We start from the raw sequence: 21,925 nt of genomic DNA on the forward strand, positions 1-21,925 counted from the left end.
GGGGCTGGAATGGATTACAGAGATAGAGAAGGTCGAGATCAAGGAGGAATTCAAAAACAAGGATGAGAATTTTAAAATTAAGATGTTGCCAATGTAGGTCAGTGAGCACAGGATGAATGGGACTTGCTGCTAGTTAAGACTCAAGCAGCAGAGTTTTGGATGATCTCAGGATAGCAGAAAATAGAATGTAGGAGACAGGGCAGGAGTGCTTTCAAATGGTCAAGTCTAGAGGTAGCAATGGCAGGAATGAGGGTTTCAGCAGCAGATAAGCCGAGACAGGAATAAGTCGAGTAATGTTACAGAAGTGGAAATAGGAGATCTTAATGATGGCGCGAATATGTGGTCGAATTCTCATATCAGGGTCAAATATGACACCACGGTTGCAAATAGACTCGTTTAGACTCATACTGTTGCCAGGCAAAGGGATGGAGTTGATAGCTAGGGAACAGAGTTTTTAGCGGGAACTGAAAATGATGCCTTCAGTCTTCCCAATAATTAATTGGAGGAAATTTCTGCTGACTCAGTACGGGATGCTGGATAAGCAATCTGATAATTTAACAACAGAGGAGGAGTTGAGAGAAGTGGTGGTGAGGTAGAGCTAGGTTTCATCAGCATACGTGTGAAAACTAATGCTGTGCTTTCAGCTGATCTTGCCAAGGGGCAACATGTAGATGAGAAGTAGGAGGGGGGGTGAACACCAGAGATAATGATGTGGGAGCAGAAAGATAAACCTTCGCAAGTGAAACTCTGGATATAATTAGATAGATAAGAATGGAACCTGGTGAGGACAGTCCTTCCCAGCTGGATGACAGTGGCAAGATTTTTGGAGGAGGTTGATGTAGTCAACTGTAGCAAACTGTTGACAGATCAAAAAAGGATGAGGAGGGAGAGTTTACTTTTGTCAGAGTCATTGTTATTTGTGACCTTGGTAAGAGCAGTTTTGGTATTGTAGCAGGGTCAGAAACCTGACAGAGAAATTCTTTTTTACTTATTCATTCTTGGGATGTGGGCATCACTGGCTAGGCCAGCATTTATTGCCCATCCCATTGCCTTTGAGGGCATTTAAGAATCAACCACATTGGTGTGGATCTGGAGTTACATGTAGGCTAGACCAGCAGATTTCCTTCTCTAAAGGACATTAGTGAACCAGATGGGTTTTTACAACAATGGTTTCATGGTCATCACTAGACTTTTAATTCCAGATTTTTATTGAATTCAAATTCTACCATCTGCCGTGGTGGGATTCAAACCCGGGTCCCCAGAGCATTGCCCTGTGTCTCTGGATTACCAATCTGGGATGCCTCCCCCTTCAGACAAATGCCATCATTATGTGGTTCGCCCCAGCTGTGGGGATCATTGTGGACGGGATGGAAAAATTTGGAGAACGGCCAAAAGTCAATTGACCATATTTTGGCTGTTCTCTAAATTTTCCTGCCTTGCCCGTGATGATGCCTGCTGCTGGTGGGACTGGAAAATCCCACCCATAGAGTTTCAGGGAAGATGGGCACAGATTTGGGAGTCGACAACACGTTCAAGGACTTTGGCGACGAGCGGAAGGTTGGAGATGGGGTGGTAGTTTGGAAGGACAATGGGGCCAAGGGTTGGTATTTTTGAGGAGAGCATTGATGACGACCTATTTAAAGAAGAGGGGCTAGATACAGATGCTACAAAAATGCCAGCTGTTGTTTATGTTACCTGAAATGACATGTGATCACTCCGAAATATAGGTTTGTGCTAATGAAATAATTATACAGTGCTGATGACCTTATCTATTCATTATATAATAAGTTTGGTGCATGGCACGTACATCGTATTGAAAACATGAATGTCCTCCGATGCAGTATCACATTATAAAAGTGACTGCATCCATCTGTAATACCTGTAGATGGCACTCTGGTATCTTCACCATTAAATGTGTCACAACTTTCCTGTCAAACGCAACACTGGTGAAATGCAATAACTGCTGTTTTATACTGACCGTGGGGTTTATGGAAAATGTTTGTGAGGGCTGGTACCCTAGTATCCTCCATCCCCTGCCAAGCCACACACCCACGTAAATATGGGTGTGGATAGGGGAGACTAATGTCTCAGAATTCTCAAACTCTCACTTATGACTCCAAGGAGCTGATTGTGCACCTCAATGGTTAAACCCCAGGATCTTGACTCAGCTGTCATGCAAAACTAAGTGAGGGGGTCCATAAGCTTTGGTTCATGTCTTATGGGAATCTCACCCCTTCTAATGTGCACAAAATCTGGGAATGGGGGAAGAGGCAAAAGATCCTAACAAGTTCGTAGGACAATAACTCAGGAGGCAGAGACCAATAAGGTATGTGACGCACCCAAGGAACCAGTCATGATGCTCGGTGAGGCAATGTGGCCAGTCACCTGTGTAAAGTCTGGGACCTCATAGTTAGTCAAGGAAAATTATGGTCGATGAATAAGAGATACAGAAGAGGTTGGGCCCCCTCTAACTGATTCTGTTGTAAATAGTGACAGGGAAGGAAAATCCCTTGCCCAACGAAATAACAATTTTTTAAGAAAATGATCTTATGTTGGCAAGCATCTTCTATAAACAGCCAAAAAGAAGACTGTAGGCTTGGTGAAGCCCAGGCAATGTGTAGAGAAATCAAATAGATTATGTGATGGTGAAGCAGTATTTTAGAAACCATATAAAGAATATTCATATAAATTCAGATCATTGTCTCCTTGTAGCAAAAATTAAAACTGAAAATACCAAACAAGAAAAAGATGTGCAACCATTTAGACCTTGAAATGTTGAAGGATGAGAACTGAGAGAGGCATTCACTCTTAAGACGGAATTTTCCCAGAATTGCACTAAGTGCGATAAAATGGAGTCCTACCCGCTGGTGAAAATGGTGGGTTTTCACCCTGTATCTTCCTGAACCCACCTCATTATGTATTCACTCCTGCAAAACACACCGTTTCCATGGTGGGCAGGATCTCATTCGCCCGCTGTCCATCACCCTGCTGTTGCATCATGCCAGCTGCCATTTTAAAAGGCAACTGCCAGCAAAGCGCACATTGCCACCAGCTCACCTGCTGCCTGGGAGACATGGCCAGCAAAGGCAAAAAGATTGCAGCCCCCCCCCCGCTTCAACGACGGGTCCCTCAAGTGACTGCTGGATGCTTGCAAAAGGATGAATGATCTTCTCCGTTCCGCTAGGGTAAGTCACTCTTTTCATCTCTCCCAACTCACGCTCACAAACCCATTACACATCCACAGGGCCCTCATTAACTGCCAGTGCAAGGGACATCACTGTTCACTCTTTCACACACCACCATTGTCCTCATCCCATCCATGGGACTACTCACCATCACACATGCCAGGCATACTTATCATCTGGCCCGGAAGGCGTCCTGATACACTCTCCCCGTCTCTATCCATTTAGGACAAACTGGCTCACAACAGGAGGGAAAGGTCGCAGACAGGTGGAGGGATGCCAGAAATCAAAGTTCTGACAGAATTCGAAAACACAGCCATCCAGCTGGCCAGCGATGACCAGGTCTTGTGTTGACAGTGATGTCGGAGGTGCTCTACCAAGTGAGGATCCAGCAGTGCAACATCCATCAGACAACCATACCATGACTGATGTGTGCTCTTTCACAGGCCACTGCCAAGCACTAATTATCTCCCCTTGCTTTTGCAGGCACATCTGCCAAACAGCCAACAGAGTCCATGACCCAGGGCCTCCAACCAAGCCCCGAAGAAACCTCTGAAGAGGAATCTGAAGGCACCCTCCCTGAAGTCCCGTCACAGCACCCACCCTTACACTCCATCAGTGCAGAGACACACACCTCAATGAGATTAGTTTTAGAGTAGCCTCGGGATCGCAACCTGGTGTGCACCTCGCACTTTCTGATCCACAGCAGGCGGAGGCAGGGACTTCCCAGGACCCTGGCACTCAGAGGACTATTGGAGGCCAGAACATTGCTGAGTCCTAGTCAAATGACGAGCCTCTGGACTCGGTCATGTCACAGTTGCTGGAGCTGCAAAGGCAAGCTCGGGAACATCAGGAAGGGATGTCCACTGAACTCCTCAGATTGCAAGGCACAATGGAGGAGTCCATCCGCCCGCCTTCAGGCTGAGGTGATAGCGCCGGCATTGCAACACACTGAGGCCAACACTGGCAGGATGGCGGCCAGTGTGGAGATCTTGGTCCAGGACGTCACTCCTGCACGGGCTTAACTCCATCACTGAAGCCATAGTTGGCCTCCAACGGTGTGTATGTGAGAGGTGTTGTGCAGCTCGATCTCACTCCAGGTACGCCTTCCACTCACGAGGCGGCCAGGGGCCCTTGGGCACCCATAGGGAGGAGGATCAGCAGGTACATGCTCTGGGCCATCCACCCAGGTGACCCTGGGAGTGACCAGCCCATCTGACTCCCCTCTTCCTGTGACCTCCGCAGATCCTGCTTCACAGGCTGAGGAGGGTGCCACCGCCACACAGCAGGATCCCGAAAGCAGGCCAGGGCCCTCCAGGTCTCGGACCTCCAAAGGACGCCCACCAAAGTTACAGTCAGGGCTTCGCAATCAGCAGGCTGCCTCCACCTCGGCTGTGGATGTCCAGGGAGCACCAAGACATAGCAGCAGGGTTAGGAAATTTAGGGAAAAGTAGTTGCACGGCCTGGCTATGGGTGTTGATCACTTGTACATACTGTTCACTGTTGTCAATAAACTCCTAAGAATGTCACCCTGCCTGTGGCTCCTTGTTCTGATGAGCAGTGTTCTTGTCACTCAGATGTGAAACCTTTCTGCACAAGATAAAAGGCAGGTGTCTCAGTCCAGGGCCTCTTCCCTGCGCTCTGTGCGGCCTTCAGACCACAGTGATGGTCCAGCCTCACGCTCACTGGAAACATTACTGATGCCTGCACCTTGGCAGTGCTGGCTATTGCTGCCAGAATGTAGTGGGCAGGAGCCACAGAGTTCTGTCATTCTCTCTGTGTGCTCTCAGCACCTTTAAAGTGGCGTAGTCCCTTGTCACATCAGCATCTGCGACCAGTGATGCTGTGTACCAGCTCCTGAAGGGCTGAGGTGCTGAAGGCGGACACAGCATCAGATGCGTCTACAGTTTCATGGCTGCATCTCTGAGGTGGCCCAGATCATGGAGCGCAAGCGAGCAGCCCTCGGCCAAACAGGAGTCAGACATTCTCAGAGGCTATGTGAAGATCCATGGAGTGTCCTCACTGCATGTTGTCATCATCCTCCAGTGTTTGAACGACTATTAGGGCCTCCACTACATCTCCATGACAGGAGCATTCTCACAGAGGGTATTGGTCCTGCAATAAGCCAGACTGGAGTCAAACATTCACAACTGCGATGTGAGGATCCACGGGGACACCTCACTGCATGTCGTCATCATCCTGCACAAATCTGGCAGCTATGAGCGCTTCCCGAGTGCTCCTGCCTCATCTAGCCAGTGTGAGATCCTCCTTCCCTTCGTCATCATCACCGAGGACCCCCTCACCCTTATCCCTGTCAGCGTCCTCCTCATCAGAGGAGACATGCAGCTCCTGCATCTCCTCCTCAGCCAGTTCCTCACCCTGTTGCAGTGCCAGGTTGTAAAGGGCGCAGCAGACGACGATGATGCGTGACACCCTCTGTGGACTGTATTGCAGGGCTCCGCCAGACTGGTCCAGGCACTGGAACCTCACCTCCATCATCCCGATGGTTTGCTCCACCAGGTTGCGAGCTGCAACATGAGCCTCATTATACCTTCACTCTGCTGCACTCTAAGGCTGCCGCATGGGTGTCATCAGCCACAGTCTCTGCGGGTAGCCCTTGTCCCCAAGGAGCCAACCTTGCAGCCTCTGTGGAACCTAGAAGACTGCAGCAACTCAGGATGTAGATGTCGTGCACACTCCCTGGAAACCATGCACATACTGCAGGATGCGTTTCTGGTGGTCTTATACCAGCTGCATATTCAATGAGTGGAAGCCCTTGTGGTTGATGAAGTCCACTGAATGTAGTGATGGAGACCTGAGCGCCACATGAGTGCAATCAATCACACCCTGCACCCGTGGGAATCCCAAGATCAGGGTCAATCCAATGGCCCTTGCACCCTGGCTGTCCCAGGCCCGGGCGAAATGCGCAAAGTTGTGTGCCATAGAAAAGATGGCATCCATGACCTCATGGATGCATTTGTGGGTGACGGATTGTGAAATCCCAAAGAGGTTACCTGTGGAGCCCTGAAAGGAGCCACTGGCATAGAAATTGAGTGCTGCGGACACTTTCACAGCCACTGGCAGTGGATGCCCTCTATGTCCCCTTGGCGCCAAGTCCTGCAGTGAGTGGCAGATGTGAGCCATCCAGTCCTTAGACAGGCGCAGTCATCGGTGACACTGGTTCTCTGTCAACTGCAGGAATGGCAGGCAGCGTGTATAGAGCCTGGGTGTCACTAGGCAGCGACCAGCCAAGGCTCGTTGTCGCTCCTAGGCAGCATGTGCAGGAACCCCTGCTGCCCCTTCTTCATGAGGTTACTGCTCCTGCCTTTGCATGGCCATGTGCCTCAGTCGCTCTCTCCTTTGTCTTCTATGATCCCTGTAGGCCATCAGGCATACAGCTGGGTCACCAGGATCCATGATCTTGATGTGGTCCTCCTACAGCATGAAGGAGAGAAAGACGTGGTTATCATGGCTGTACTCAGCAGTCACCTCTGAGGCTTGTCAGCACTTGCCCCCAGGCACCCCCCCCACCCCTCAGCAGTTACCTGCAGGGCCAGGCATTAGTTTCCCCTGGCACCACTGAGGCCTGTAAACAACGGGCGAGCTGTGGAGAACGCTGCTGCTCACTCACCTCAGTTCCCCCAAAGTGAAGGCCGCCAAGTGCACGTCGCCTGCGTGCTGTCAAACACATCGGCGTGCTTTCCCGGAAAGCAAGCCAATGTGTACGAACGAAATGGTGGGGTTCGAAGAGCCTGGCGGGATGGCCCTTTAATTATATGCTGATGTATTGCAATTAGCTCCCCAATGACCAATGGCAGGAAACACGGCCCGCCATTGGCGGGCTAAGCAGAAGATCACAACTTGCCTTCACGCCATCATGAAGTGGGTCCTGCCATATTTTCCATGCATGCCACCTATCATGCCCACTGCTAGCGGGCTCGGAAAATTCCACCCTTAGAGTAAAAAAAAACAAGTATGAATGTCTCAGTATTTAGGAATCTGGACAGGGGTCTCAGAACAAGAAGTAGAAAGCAAATGGAAACTAATGAAAGAGAGAGTGTACAACATGCTGCAAAGGAACTATTATCAAAATGGAAAAGTAAAAGAGACAACAAGTGAATGACAGATGAGATACCAGCAATGACAATAGAAAGGGGAAAGAAAAGAAATACACCCGAGTATGATGAAATTGAAAAGAAAATAAAGAATACATATTGGCAGGCTAAAGAGAAATTATATAGAGATATGTTGTGAAGTATTGGAGCTGGAAAGAAATCACAAATGAGAGTTATGCATCCAAAGGTGAAATCTTTGACAGAAAGAAAGGGATAACAACAGATAGTGGGTGCATAAAAGACAAAGATGGTAGAATACTGTTTGAAAGAGATGCAGCAGCAAAATGATGGACATAATATATAAGTAAATTGTATGATGATCTAAATCAAGAGAGTCCTCAAGATCTAGAGAAAAACGATGGAGCAAACATTATGATATCAGGTGTAAAGAATGCTTTGAAATTGATGAGTCCAGGAAAAGCTCCAGACATAGATGAAGCAACAGTAGAACATCTAAAAGCCCTTGGAGAAACAGACCTAGAAGTTAAAACAGAAATTTTTGATCAAATATACACCAAAGGATACATTCCAAGTTAGTTGAGACATTGAGTATTCATTAAGTTACCTAAGGAACCTAAAGCAATGGAGCACAACCAAATTAGAACTATAAGCTTGATGAGCTATCTCATTAAACTGGTCTTGAAAATCATAATGGAAAGAAATAATAAAATATTTGAAGCAGAAATTGATGAAGCGCAGCCTGGATTTAGACCTGGAGTAGGAACAAGAGAGGGAATATTTAACCTAAGAACAATCTTCAATAAATATCTAGAAGTAAGCAAGAACATTTGAATCGGCTTCATCGACTATGAAAAAATGTTCGATCTTGTTTATCACCAAAAGTTGACACATGAGCTGTTGAAATGTGACATTGACAGTAAAGATGTGCTGTTGAAATATGGCATTGACAGTAAAGATGTGAGATTTATCCACAGCCATTACTGGGACCAAATAGTGAGCATCAGACTAGAAGATGGGCAATCAGATGTGTTTCAAGTGAAGAGAGAAGTATCACAAGGCAGTGTGCTATCACCAAAATTATTCAATCTGTACACAGAACAAATATTCAGAGAATTAGATATACTTCCAGAGGTAAAAATTGGAGGTAAGAACATAAACAAACTTGCGGTATGCTGACAATACAGCACTATTTGCAGAATTGGAAGAGGCCCTACAAAATATCATAGCTCAAATATAATCTCGAAGTTTAGAATATGGATTGAGTATGAACATCAGAAAGACAAAAACAATGGCAATAAGAAAGAATAAATCAGAAGAAACTAGAGTGAAGATTGAAGTGGATGGTGTCATACTGGAACAAATAGATATGTTTGTATATTTAGGACAAATGTTAGGGGAAGATGGTAGATGTGATGCAGAAGTCTGAAGGATAGGGATAGCCAGAATTAATTATGTGAAGATGAAGGATGTGTTATCAACAAGAAAATTCAAGCTTGTAACAAAGAAAAAAACTCATAAGATGCTACATTCTATCCATTTTTCTGTATGCCTCGGAAACCTGAAAGAAAATAGAGGCCTTTGAAATGTGGCTGCTAAGATGTAGGCTAAAAATTCCATATACAGACCATGAGAATGAAGAGGTACTTGAAATTGCAAGAGCAAAAGTGCTCTAAAAAGTGGACATCCAGAAAAGAAAATGTCTGTATTTTGGCCATTTAGTCAAAGCTGAAAAGCTGCAGAGATCTCTTCTAGAGGGCAAAGTGGAGGGCAGCAGAAAGACTGGTCGATCTAGGCATAGTTGGATGATGGACGTCACAGACCAGTTGCAGACGAGCTTCAGTGGATGTGTGAGGATGGCGCAAGACAGACAAGTGTGACAAAACATGACAGCATATCTCCTGGCAGTGGTAGACACAAGCAGCAGCAGGATCCAAATACAGTTGCCTGATTTAACCACCGAGTGTTGTTGTGGAACAATTTAAATTTCTTAGCTTCCAGTGTGCCAGTAATTAGCAAATTAGAATGAAATATTACTTTTAAGAGTATTATTCTTAATGTTTTGCCATCTTACCAGTTTCCTAGAGCTCATTTTTGGATATTTCAGGCCTCCTTTCTTCTACTAGTCCTGTGATCATGAGTCTACCCCAGGTCTCTGTTGTGCCTGCCTCGGTACTTCTCCCTGTATCCCCAGATCCATTCTTAGCCCTTTATACTCCTCAATCCATTGGTGGCCCTGCCCTCCTCTCTACCACCACCTGCTAACCTCATCTTTGCTGATCAGCTCCAATGGAGTCTCTGACCTGCTTTTCCACCAGCCACCCAGCCCCATCTCCACCTCCAATCATCTGCTCCATTTTGAGTATTTTGACAGACATACCAACTCTCTCAAATTGACACGATTTCTCAGCCAAATCCAGCCTCACTCGTGGTCCTGAAAGATGCTGTGAAATCTTGCAATTTTTCTGCTGCTGACGTTTTCTCAGGAAGCCGAGTAGGGACCACGTTGAGTCAGCCTCTTCCTCAGCAACTCGGCAATGCGTACAACCATGAGACTGAGTAAGAATCAGATCACGGGTGCGGGTAAACCCATCTGTTGCATCGTGGCTGCACTGTCATTTTAATCATGTTTCAGAGGCTTTGTTGATCAAGATTTCTGTGTGTGAGTAAGTGGGAAGCGGCTTGCTACATTAGAATTCTATCCTTGCTTCAAGCCTAGATCATTTATTCAGAGTCAAGTCTATTGATAAAAAAATATTTTGCTGCTGATTCTCTGTATTCACAAACAGGTTCTGCTTATTCAGTATGTTCACTTTTTTGGAGATACACAGACGGTGGAGGAGGAAAGAAATGCAGTTCCTTTGTATGATCTAAATATAACTTTTCCAACTCTACTCCCCCACCCCCCGAAATGCAATTATCTGCTCAAAATATAGCTTAATTCCTCGTACAAGCCTAGCAAGTTTAATCACAAACCTAGTTAGATTTCACTAAAGGGCATCTTCCTCCCTCTCTCCTGATGAAACTTTGTTTCCTGTATCTGTTGTTTTGTGCTTTCTCAAAAACATTACCTCCATGCGTTGTACAGTGAATCTTCTACCTTTACAAATCTGATTTATTCTATTATTTTCCTTCAGTCTCATTAGAATTTCCTTCAAGGTCAATTTGTGTTAAAAAGGAAAACTAAACCGTAATTACTGTTTCTTTTTACTAAGTTCAAACACAGAATGTGGAACTGTACAATTTCAAAATACTAATGCCTACATGAGCACTGACATCAAACAGTTCTGGATTTTTATTTACAAAACTTTGTGATTAATCACCTGCTTCCTAGGCTCTTTTGCACAATAATTTTAGCATATTGTCCATCATGTATGCCATAGTTCTATGATTTCTTTTGTCTGTCCTGTACTTAGATATTGTCAATCTTTGAAGTCATTCAGACACTTAAAAGGGGGCAGCTCTGAGCTGCAGACAATGCATCATTTGACTGAGTGCCTGTCAGTTATTATTCATATGTTTGTATTAACTGCCACTAACACCCATAAATTTAGAGGTGACAGTTGTTATTCCACTGTGATAAATGTATTTTAATTTATTAATGCATGAAGTGTGGGTTTGTCATCCTATAAGGAGATAGCTGTTTCAGCCAAAAGTGACTGTGGTGCTGGGTGGCTCCTTCTTTAACACATGTGTGACCAATAGGTAGGTTTTTTAATTAATTTTTTTATAGAGCATTTTCAGATGCAGTAATGCAGTTTTGTAAAGATATCTGACCTGTTAGAGATTAAATAAGCCACTAGTTAGGTTTATAAATCAATTATTAATCTAAATTGCTTTATGTGTGAAAAAATAGGAACTTGTGATTTTATACAAACTCTCTTGATTAGAATAGTTTGTCTCATGATTGATTTATGAGAGAGTGGGGTTGACATTACTGTAGTCCTGCTCCCAAAGATCAAAATATTGTTAACTCCATATTGCTCTATCTCCTCCTCCACTCTCTAACTGCTCCATTATCCTGCTTGTCTGTTCCTGATTTCTAACTTTTTTCTACTCCCTCACCCTGCTGTCTCTATTTATTCTATACCTTCCTTCTCCTTCCTGCAGCCTCTACCTCTATGCATCTGTTCATCTGATTCTTTTCCCACGAAGCATCCACCATGCTCTACTGCCCCTCCAGCTCAAGACCTCTAACTCTTCTGTATTTTGTCTCTATATCGAGCCAGACCACCCCACTCCCTCTGCAGCCTTGCGCTCTAAAGCTCTTCTGGCCTTGGTGTTGCAGTTCTTCCTTTCACTCTAACCCCACTTGAGCTAAAGATTACACTTGACATGGTGTGCAATGTCATGCAATAGTGACTGTTTAATATTGGCATACTTCTAAGTTTCTTACCATAGTTGTCTTTCAATTCCACGCAAAAAAAAGTTATGGAAAATATCCAATGGTGACCTGATTTGCAGCTGTTGACTATATAATCCAGAATGCCTAAGGGCGTGATTTTACTTTTGACACAGACACGAATGTATTTTCATAAGTGCTTTTGCACATTTGACACTGGAAGTTGAATGCCTGTGACAAAGCCCTTCCTGTTGTGCTGAGTGCCAATACTAATTAGTTTGTCCTCAGAATGCTTTTAGTATGTGTCCCATTACTATGGAAACTGTCATGGTGACTCTGTATATGATGCAACTTAATTTCACACAGTGCAGCTACCATATTCTTTAATTAAAAACTGTTTTATCCTTATCCAAATTCCATAAATCAGTGCTATTGTGCTGAGAGAGCATGTTTAGCATTAAGGCAAACCAATTAATTCTTATTAAACCACAGATGGCCACAGGGGCAACATTCTTGAAGTGCTCAGTGATACTAGAGAATTAAATTCATGATAGGAAATGGGAAGAATTGGCCATGTTTAAGGTAGCTTCAGGGATGGTGGTGATCTAAAATACATTCTATGCTGAAAGAAATACGTAGTCAACTGTTATCAAGCACGTTGTCTTTCCGATTATTGTGCTAACCATATGTAAATTCTGTTTATTTGGTATGATGTTATGACTTTAGGAACTACAAATTGTTCCTTCTTTTGTTGCAGGCTCTGGAGGCATGGGAAACTGCTGTGAAACTGATTAAAGAACGAGAGTACATTTTGAGTAAACTTGAACAATTTGAGAGATTTGCATCGAACCCTAACCGATTCTTTGCAAAGGGTAGGTTATTGAAGTGGCCAAATTACAAAAAGTCTCATAAAACCATCATGTGCAGAAACAGGATTTGTTCAATATTGTGATAAAGAGTTTACTACAGGAGTTGGATAACTTTGTGGAAATATGTTATGTTCATGACATCTAGGATTGAATAATATTGGATATCGGTCTTTTGAAATTTCCAACTGATGAATGTTTTTTTGCGTGGGGATAGATAAATATGATTTGCCAAGAATTGTTTGTTTCTTTGGACAATTTAAATTTAAATATTCAAGACAGTGGGCAGAATTTTCAGGATGACGTGCGGGGTCTGGACCCTGCACGTAAGCACGTAAAATGACGTGTGGTGATGAAGGGCGAGAGTCCCGGTGTCACCGTGCGCCATTGCAATATTTCGTTGGGCGGGCACACGATGAAGTGCGACGCGTGCCTGCCATTAATTAATGGGCCAGTTCAGGCCCTTACCTCGGCAATCAACGCCAATTTTCAGGCACCTGTGCGATCTTGGCGCACTGGCGCAACGGGCAGGTGGGTAAGCGACTTTTTAATAAAACTCATCCACGGGCAGGATAGGAGGGCTCAGTGGGGTCGTCAATCTGGTTTGTGAAGTATTTATTAGCAGAAAGTGTTTTAAACTTGCCAGTGTGATCTGTAGCAGTTCAGAACGAATTCCCACAGCTTTCTGTGTATTTAGAACCTTCAGCTCAGCACTCTGCAGTCAGTAATCTTTATTGGGCCTGCAGCTTTCCGGAGACCTCCCTTTACCCTGGGTATGGGCTCTGACATGTCCACTGGAGGCAGCTCCTCTGAGGAGGGAGGGAAGGCTAGAAAAGGAGGAGGCCAGAAGTGGACAATCAGCCTCCAGGGGAGCCACCTTTGGAAGTACAGGCTCAGGCACAAGGGGCACAGGGCCAAGAGGTAGTCCAAGGTGAAAGGGGCCGCAGAAGATGCCACTATCCTGCTGCCAGGGTATAGAGGCAAAGAAGCAGCTACCTCAATATGTTGAGGTGCAGTGCCAAAGGAGGCTCCGACTGTCAAGGGAGACAGTATAGTACATCTGTCAGATGAATGGCCATGAGATCTCCCCTAACTGTATGGGCGGACACCCCATGCCAGTAGCTCTGAATGCCACTGTGGCCCTCAACTTCTATGCTTCTGGCTCCTTCCAGGGTTTGGTGGGTGATCTTTGCGGTGTCTCCCAATCAGTGTCCACACTGTCAAGCAGGTCACAGACACTCTGTTCAGGCGTGCATTGACTTTCATCCACTTCCACTACGACCAGGCAAGTCAGGCACAGCGAGCCAGAGGCTTCGCGGCCATTGCTGGCTCCCCCCGCATCCAGGGTGCAATAGACTGCACACACGTGGCCATCAAGGCGTCAACAGGAAGGGCTTCCACTCCATGAACGTGCAGATAGTGTGTGATCACAGGATGCAGATTCTACAAGTCTGTGCAAGGTACCCAGGCAGCTCCCATGCCGCCTACATACTCAGACACTCCCAGGTGCCAGTTCTCTTCAGTGCTGCAGCTCGGCTTGATGGATAGCTGCTGGGTGACAAGGGCTATCCCCTCAGAAAGTGGCTCATGACGCTTCTTTGCCATCCAAGAACAGAAGCTGAGCAGTGCCACAACAGGAGCCACGGCTCCACAAGGGCTGTGGTGGAGAGAGCCATCAGTCTTCTCAAGATGCGCTTCTGATGCCTGAACTGCTCAGAGGGCACATTCAAGTACCCCCCAGATTGTGTCTGTGATAGTGGTAGCATGCTGCGCTGTCCACAATCTTGCGCTGGAAAGGGGGGGCACAGTGGAAGACCTTGATGCAGTGGATGCGGCTGCACATGATGACTCTAGCAGCGGTTCAGAGGATGAGGAAGCACAGGGCAATAATGAGGAGCTGAACGCTGATCCGGCACTACTCCAAGGAGGCAGGGACACTTGGGAGGGAGACTTTAATCCAACGAACCTTCAGCTAGCTCTACACAAATGGATCTGGAGGACCAGCATTGCCTAGCTTATCCAAATGTGGCATTTAAGTGCTCCATCTGCCACTTCATCAGCTGCAACTAAGGGCTTTGCGCATAAACATCAATGTCCACTCAAACATTCATGACATGTCTGTGAAACATACAAATGCCGCACAAAGGAGCCACCCCCAGCCATGGTAACACATGTGGATTTTATTTTAATCCATTATATAGTCCAACAAAATTAAATACAAATGTTGTTACAACGTCAAAAAATAATAATTCCCTAATCTAGGGCCAACACAAAAGCACCAGTGAGAAACCCGTGATGTGCCTAAGGTACCTTATGCTTACGTTTATGGGTGCTACGTCTGGGTGCCGCCCCATCTCTTGGAGTGGCTTCTGGGACAGCCTGCTGACTCTGCTGGCCTCGAAGACCTTGGCGGATGTCCTCTGGCCCGTGGAGCCTGTGCTGGCCCCACCTGGGAGGGAGTGGCCAGTTCCACAACTGGCATCTCCCCAGTCGTCGCAGCCTCAACGGATGCAATGGTCACTGGCAGAGGGGTGGAGGAGCTGCTGCCCTCATCTGGAGCGTCCTGAGAGGAGCCCACAGAGACGAGAGGCAGCTGCTGCGCCAACATGAGGTTGCTTTGGACCTCCCTGCGCACCGTAGATGGATGGGCACAGAGCTGGGAAGCTTGGTGCCCAGACCATCTCCCACATTGTCAATGACCAGCTGTGGCACTAGTGCTGTGAGGGCTTGCAGGTCCGAACGTATCCCCAGGAGAAGCTGATTGTTCTGCTGGAAGCCCCTCTCCAGGAGAGTCGCCACTTTCTCTATGGAGGAAGCATGATGCTCTGACATGAGGCTCATGGCATCACTCAGGCTCCACGTGGATTCCTCCACCACGGAGACCAAGCAAAGCATACTCTCATGCAACACTCCCAGATGCTCCTGCACACCCGGCCACATTTCCTGCAGTTGCTGCATGGCGGACGACTCTAGAGGCACATCATCACGGCCCGACTCAGCATGTGCCTTGTCCCCTGCAATCCTCCGGCTGCTGGCGCCATCGGCACTCTCTGCCTCTGCCATCTCCTCCAGCGATTGTGAAGTGCCCTCTCCACTGTGCCCTGGGACACTAGCCGATGTAACAATTCCCACCGAAGTGCTAGTCTCTGTGCTGGTGCCTGCCTCACTGAAATGGTGTGACACAGGTGACAGTTCAGGACCCCAGGTATGAGAAGGGCCATCTGCAATTCCTCCTGGCGGCCAGGCTCTGATTATGCTGAAATTAACAACAAGGACAGTGGATCAGTTAACATGCACACAGTGACACACTTCATCCCTTTCCCCCAGGCTCATAATACGCTCAACTTTCCAGAACCTAAGGAGATGAACATTGGTAGGGTGGCAAATAGTCAGCAGGAGGCCCAAACATTACGCGGATACAGACAGGCTGGTTAGATGGCCAAAAGAAAGCCTTATGGAATGTTATGTGGATAAGCAAGAGGTGATGCACTTGGGCAGGACAAACAAGGTATGGGAATACACGAGGAATGGTAGGACCATGGAAAGTAAGGACGATTAGAGGGACCTTGCTGGGCATGTCGACAGGACCGTTAAGGTAGCGGGACAGGAACATAAGGCATTTAAGAGGGTGAAAGTCATACTTAACTTTATTAGCCGAGGAATAGAATTTAGGAACAGGGAGGTTATGTTGCAAATGCAGAAAACGCTGTCGAGACCACAGCCATACTTCTGTGTTCGGTTGTGATCAACGCTTCACGGGAGGGATGTGATTGGAGGGGAGAGAGTGCAGAGGTCACTGACCAGGGTGCATACCGGCCTGGAGAGTTGGAATAACGAGGACACATAACATACACCGGTGAAATTTGCCTTGGAGCACAGGAGATTGAGGGGTGACATTATTGAGCTTCATAACATTATGAGGGGCATAGATCGGGTGGACACAAAGCAACACTTCCCCTTGGCAGAGGGATGACTAACCTGGTGGCATTTATTTAAGGTAAGGGGCAAGAGGTTGATAGGTGAGGTGATGAGGAACTTCTGGACAGAGTAATGTGGGACGGACAGGCTGAAAGGGTGGTGGAGGCAGAAACCCTCCTAAGACATAGTAAGTATTTGGATGTGCAGTAGCAATGCCATGGCACACAAGGGAATGGGGATTAGTGATCAGAAATGGGATAAGGCGACTTTGGAAGGTGCTAGACACGTGCACCTTTGAAGGGCCGAGGTACCTTTTTCTATGACCCACACGTCTGACTCTATCAGTCTGTGAATGAGCAGTGTAGCCACGTTAATGATTCCAACAATCATCAGTGCTTTGGATGGTGGGAAGACAGATAGGATTGTGGGCCTCAAATACCTGGCCACTCCACCCCAGCCTCACCGACACTTGTGGACCTGGGCGCATGGCGTGTTTTTAGCTCCAGGGCTTTCTGTTCAAAATGGATCAATATGACGAGCTGGGCCTGGCCACCTCCAATGCACAAACGTTCATGCGCATTATGCACAATTTTCTCCTGCAAAACAGAGAAGACCATTTATTGGGGCTGATCGCTCATGTACTCTGCACGCACACGCTGCACCCCAACCACAGTGGCCCATCTGAGGCTTCCAGTGCCTCTTGTCCACGCAACTGGTGATCGGTCACAAAAATATAGTATGGTTGCTCCCAACACACACACACACACCGCCCCCCCCACCCCCAGCCAACCCCCCACCTCAACAGCCATCTTGGACCCATTCTGCATCCATCACTTTCAGAAGGACAAGACCTGAGCTCCCATGGCAAGGAGGCGCAACTAGGTGCGGCGCTGAGGGCACCAGATAGCTCTTGGCCACAAGACCTTGAGGCACCCCTTCCACCATCTCATCACCGTGAATAGGACATGCGTTGGAGTTATGAGTATGCGCCTAGCTGCACCTCCTGCAGGTTGCCCCCAGACTGCAAGGCATGATTGGAAAAGTGAGGGGCACATTGGCCCCCCGCTGGCCTACCCTGCAGCCTGCCCTGCTCCTGGCCCACACACTGCAGCCTGCCCTCCTCCTCTGGCCTTCCCTCTACATTGGCCTGCTGTGCAGACCCCCTGTGGTGCCACCTGCAGTTGGCCATTGTGAACAGCCTAAAGGAGGCTGCCTGGCCTTTTTTTATACAGACTGCCGGGTCGCCATTGGACCCGGGGGTCTGTACACGCCCGCCGCAAACTTAAGACTCTCGCTCTCCATGGGAGTCGGAAATGCGTTGGGCGGGCCTTAATTGGCTTGCCCGCTCAAAATAGCAGCATGGCCCCGATCACCGGCGATCGGGTCTGTGGCCACACATGTCAGCATCAGCTCCGCCCACCCGCCTAACGGAAAACTTAGACCTGTGTTTATGAATAATTTAAATTGGATGAATAAAAGCAAAATACTGCAGATGCTGGAAATCTGAAATAAAAAACAGAAAATGCTGGAAAAACTCAGCAGGTCTGGCAGTATCTGTGGAGAGAGAAATAGAATTAATGTTTCGAATCCATAAGACTTCTTCAGAGCTGAAGAGAGGAAGAAATATGATGGATTTTATACTATTGAATTGGTAGGGGGTGGAGGTGCGGGGTGGAGCAGGTGGAGTCAAATAGAGGGTCAGGGATAGGTGGGAGCTCAGGAGAGATTTGACAAGGATATCATGGACAAAAAACAAAGGGAGTGTTAATAGTACTGTTAAAGACTAAAGAAGGTGCTAATAGTGACATAAAGATAAGATAGTAGATTAAAGGTCAGCACTCTATGAAAGCAAAACATAAGAACAACTTAGGAAGGCCCTATGTGGGGGAGGGGGTTGGGGAAATTTTTTTTTAAAAGATCAAAATCGTGGACAGAGTTCATGGTCTGAAGTTGTTGAACTTAATGTTAAGTCCAGAAGACTGTAAAGTGCCTAATCAGAAGATGAGATGCTTTTCCTCCAGCTTGCATTGGCCTTCACTGGAACATTGCAGCAGGCCAAGGATGGAAATGTGGGCATGAGAGCAGGATGGTGAATTGAAATGGCAAACAACAGGAAGGTTGGGGACTGAGTGAACATCTTCTGCAAAGAGGTCACCCAGTCTGTGTTTAGTCTTCCCATTGTAGAGGAGACCACATTGTGAGCAGTGAATACTGTAGACTAAATTGAATGAGGTGCAAGTGAATCACTGCTTCACCTGAAAGGGGTGTTTGGGCCTTGGATGGTGATGAGGAAGGAGGTAAAGAGCTGGGTGTTACACCTTCTGTGATTACATGGGAAGGTACCATCGGAAAGAGATGAGCTGTTGGGGGTGATGGAGGAGTGGACCCAGGTGTCATGGAGGGAACAGTCCCTACGGAATGCTGATAGGGGAGGTGAGGGGAAGATGTGTTTGGTGGTAGCATCATGCTGGAGATGGTGGAAATGGTGGAAGATAATCCTTTGAATGCAGAGGCTGGTGGGGTGAAAAGTGAAGACAAGGGGAACTCTATCCTGTTGGTGGGAGGGAGGGGAAGGGGTGAGGGCAGAGGTGTGTGAGATGAGTTGGACACGGTAAAGGGCCTTTTCAACCACAGTCAGGGGATGGGGGGGGTGGGGGGTCCTCAGTTCAGGAAAAATGAAGAAATGTCAGAAGTGCCATTTTTGAAGGTAGAATCATCGGAACAGATGCGATGGAGGCAGAGGAACTGGGAGAATGCATTGAGTCCTTACATGATGCAGGATGTGAAGAGCTGTAGTCGAGGTAGCTGTGGGAGTCGGTGGGCTTGTAATGAATATTGGTAGACAGTCTATCACCAGAAATAGAGACAGAGAAGTCAAGGATGGAAGGGAAGTGCCAGAGGGGTAGACATTGGAGGCAAAATCAATAAATTTTTCCAGGTCCAGATGAGAGCATGAAGCAGCACCAACACTCATCAATGTACTGGAAAAGAATTGTGAGAGGTTACCTGAGTAGGACTAGAACAAGGAATATCCCACAAACCCCACAAAAAGACTGGTATAATTGGGGCCCATAGCCACACTTTTTATTTGGAGAAAGTGAGACAAGTTAAAGGAGAAATTGTTCAGCGAGAGAACAAATTTAGCCAGGCGGAGGAACTTAGTGTTAGATGGGGATTGTTCGGGCCTCTGTTCAAGGAAGAAGTGGAGAGCCCTCAAACCATCCTGGTAGGGGATGGAAGTGTAGAGTGATTCCATAGTGAAGATCAGTTGGTAATTGTTAATATGACGTAGGGCATCAGAGGAATCACAAATGTAGGTGGGCAGTGACTGGACAAGGGGAGAGAGAATGGAGTCAAGATAGGAAGAAATTAGTTCAGTGGGGCAGGAACAAGCTGAAACGATGGGTTTACCTGCACAGATGAAAGCAAAATACTGCGAATGTTGGAAAAAAAATACAGAAAATACTGGGAAAACTCAGCAGGTCTGTCAACATCTGTGGAGAGAGAAACAGAGTTACCGTTTTGAGTCCGTATGACTATGAGGAAAGTCCTGTTTGTGGATTTTGGGAAGGAGGCTGTGCAGGGTTGGGAGACTATACAGTTGGAAGCTGTGGAGGGAAGGCCTCCAGGGGAGATGACGTCAGTGACAGTCGTGGAAACAGTGGCTTGATGTTTGTTGGTGGGATCATGGTGCAGGGGGAGGTCGAAGAAGTGTCAGAGAGCTGGCGCTCCAGCCTCTGCAAGGTAGAGGTCAGTATGCCAGATAACAACAGCACCACGCTTGTCAGAAGGCTTAGTAACAAAGTCAGGGTTGGACCTGAGAGAATGGAGTGCAACAAGTTCAAAGGGAGACAGGTCAGTGTGGGTGAAAGGAGCAGAGAAATTAAGATGGCCGATGTCATGCCAACAGTTCTCATTGAAAAGATCAAGAGCAAGTAAGATGCCAGAGGGAGGGGTCCAGGTTGACGGAGAATACTGGAGGCAGGTGAAAGGATCCATTGAATGGCAAGGAGGACTCTTACCCAAAGAAGTGATGAAGGCGATGGAAGAAGAGTCCAGCGTCATGCTAAGTGCGAACTTATTAAGTTTGTTGAAGTTAAGGATGAACGTTTTGTGCATTTTTGCTTAGTGATGTCAAAAACATGTCCATTGCTCTGGCTGCTCCATTGAAAGAAAAGCTGGATATTCCTCTTCATTTTTAGCCTCAGGATTATTGCCATAAGGTGTCTGAACACAATTATTGTAGCAAAGGAAGTATTTGGATTATTACAATCCCCCTAGAGACTGATAACTTCTAAAAAGAGATATGAATTTTCTAGTGACCAATGCAAAAAATGGCATGACAAGATTTCATGTTTTAAGACTTTTACTGTAACAAACAAACTGAAATCAACATAGACTAAACATTACGTAGTAGGCAACTAATACACTAAACCATGATAAAGGTATTCCCCATTAACTTATGAACACAACAGAAAACTGCAAGCCACTTTTATATATTATACCGTTTTCTAAGCAAAAATGAAATCTTAGTCCTCAAGTTCCTCCTAGCTTTAACATGATCTCTTCTCCCTGCCCCACCAGGGTGAATCTTCCAGTATCCTTTTAAACAAAGTCCTTTCACTCAATCTTCTGAGCATAATCAAATGGGCTTCCAGTAGCAAGGCACCCACAGATAACTACTTGGTCTTTAACAATCCATTAGTATTGTTTCTTCAAACAGGGGATCTTTCCTCACCAGTATTCTGCTTGGTGATTAACTCAAGACAGCCCTTTTCTTCTAACTGGTATAGCAGTACCTGTTATGAGTCTTGTTCCACAAATCTCTCTTTCTGACTGACCCTGAGAGTCTGTGAGTCTGTATGCAGCAAGACCAACTGCCTCCTCCTTTGTATCCAGGAGTTAAAGTTTGCACCTTACTTTGAATAAGTTTTGACCTGGGCCCTTGCTCCATGGCAACCAGGTCATATGAGTTTGTCGATTTTGTAGGAGATCCCCTCCCATTGAATTAAAGGAAACAGTTTAAAACATTACCGCCTTTAAAGTCCAGCATTCATAAGTGCATTTATATAATGCTTTAAATGACTTCAGAACATCTAAAGTGCATTACAAGCAATTCTGAAGTAAAGTCAATGTATATAGTACAGGGAATGCAACAGACAAACTGTGCTCAGCAAAGCCCCAGAAACAGTATGGAATAAATGACCAGATTATTTCTTCTAGACATTGGTTTAGGGATAAATATTGGCCAGGACACTGGGATAACTCCCCTGTTTTCCTTTGAATAGGGCCGTAGGATCTTTTATGTCCGCCTGAGAGGGAAACTGTCTGTTTGATATCTCATCTAAAAGATGTGTAGCACTCTCTCACTGTTGCATTGAAATCATTGGCTGAGTTCTTGAACTCAAAGCTTCTGGAGAGGGGTTGGAATCCATAACCTTCTGGCTTGAGAGGCATGTGTAGTCCCACTGGGCCAATCCTGACAATTTGAATATTCTGTATTTCTAGATTGCTGTAGTGAAACCAAAACTGATTGATCAGACA

At 46.4% G+C, this 21,925-nt stretch overlaps 1 protein-coding gene across 1 annotated transcript in view; it reads left to right on the forward strand.

Moving 5' to 3' along the window:
- ccdc87 (coiled-coil domain containing 87) overlaps window positions 1–21,925 on the forward strand; it is a 109,541-nt gene that overhangs the window by 85,684 nt on the left and 1,932 nt on the right. The window contains exon 18 of the mRNA XM_041203112.1: window positions 12,355–12,469. Within this exon, the coding sequence (XP_041059046.1) occupies window positions 12,355–12,469 (115 nt within the window). The remainder of the gene's footprint in view (window positions 1–12,354; window positions 12,470–21,925) is intronic.

Source organism: Carcharodon carcharias, chromosome 13 (genome assembly GCF_017639515.1).
Source record: "Carcharodon carcharias isolate sCarCar2 chromosome 13, sCarCar2.pri, whole genome shotgun sequence".
NCBI lineage: Eukaryota > Metazoa > Chordata > Chondrichthyes > Lamniformes > Lamnidae > Carcharodon > Carcharodon carcharias.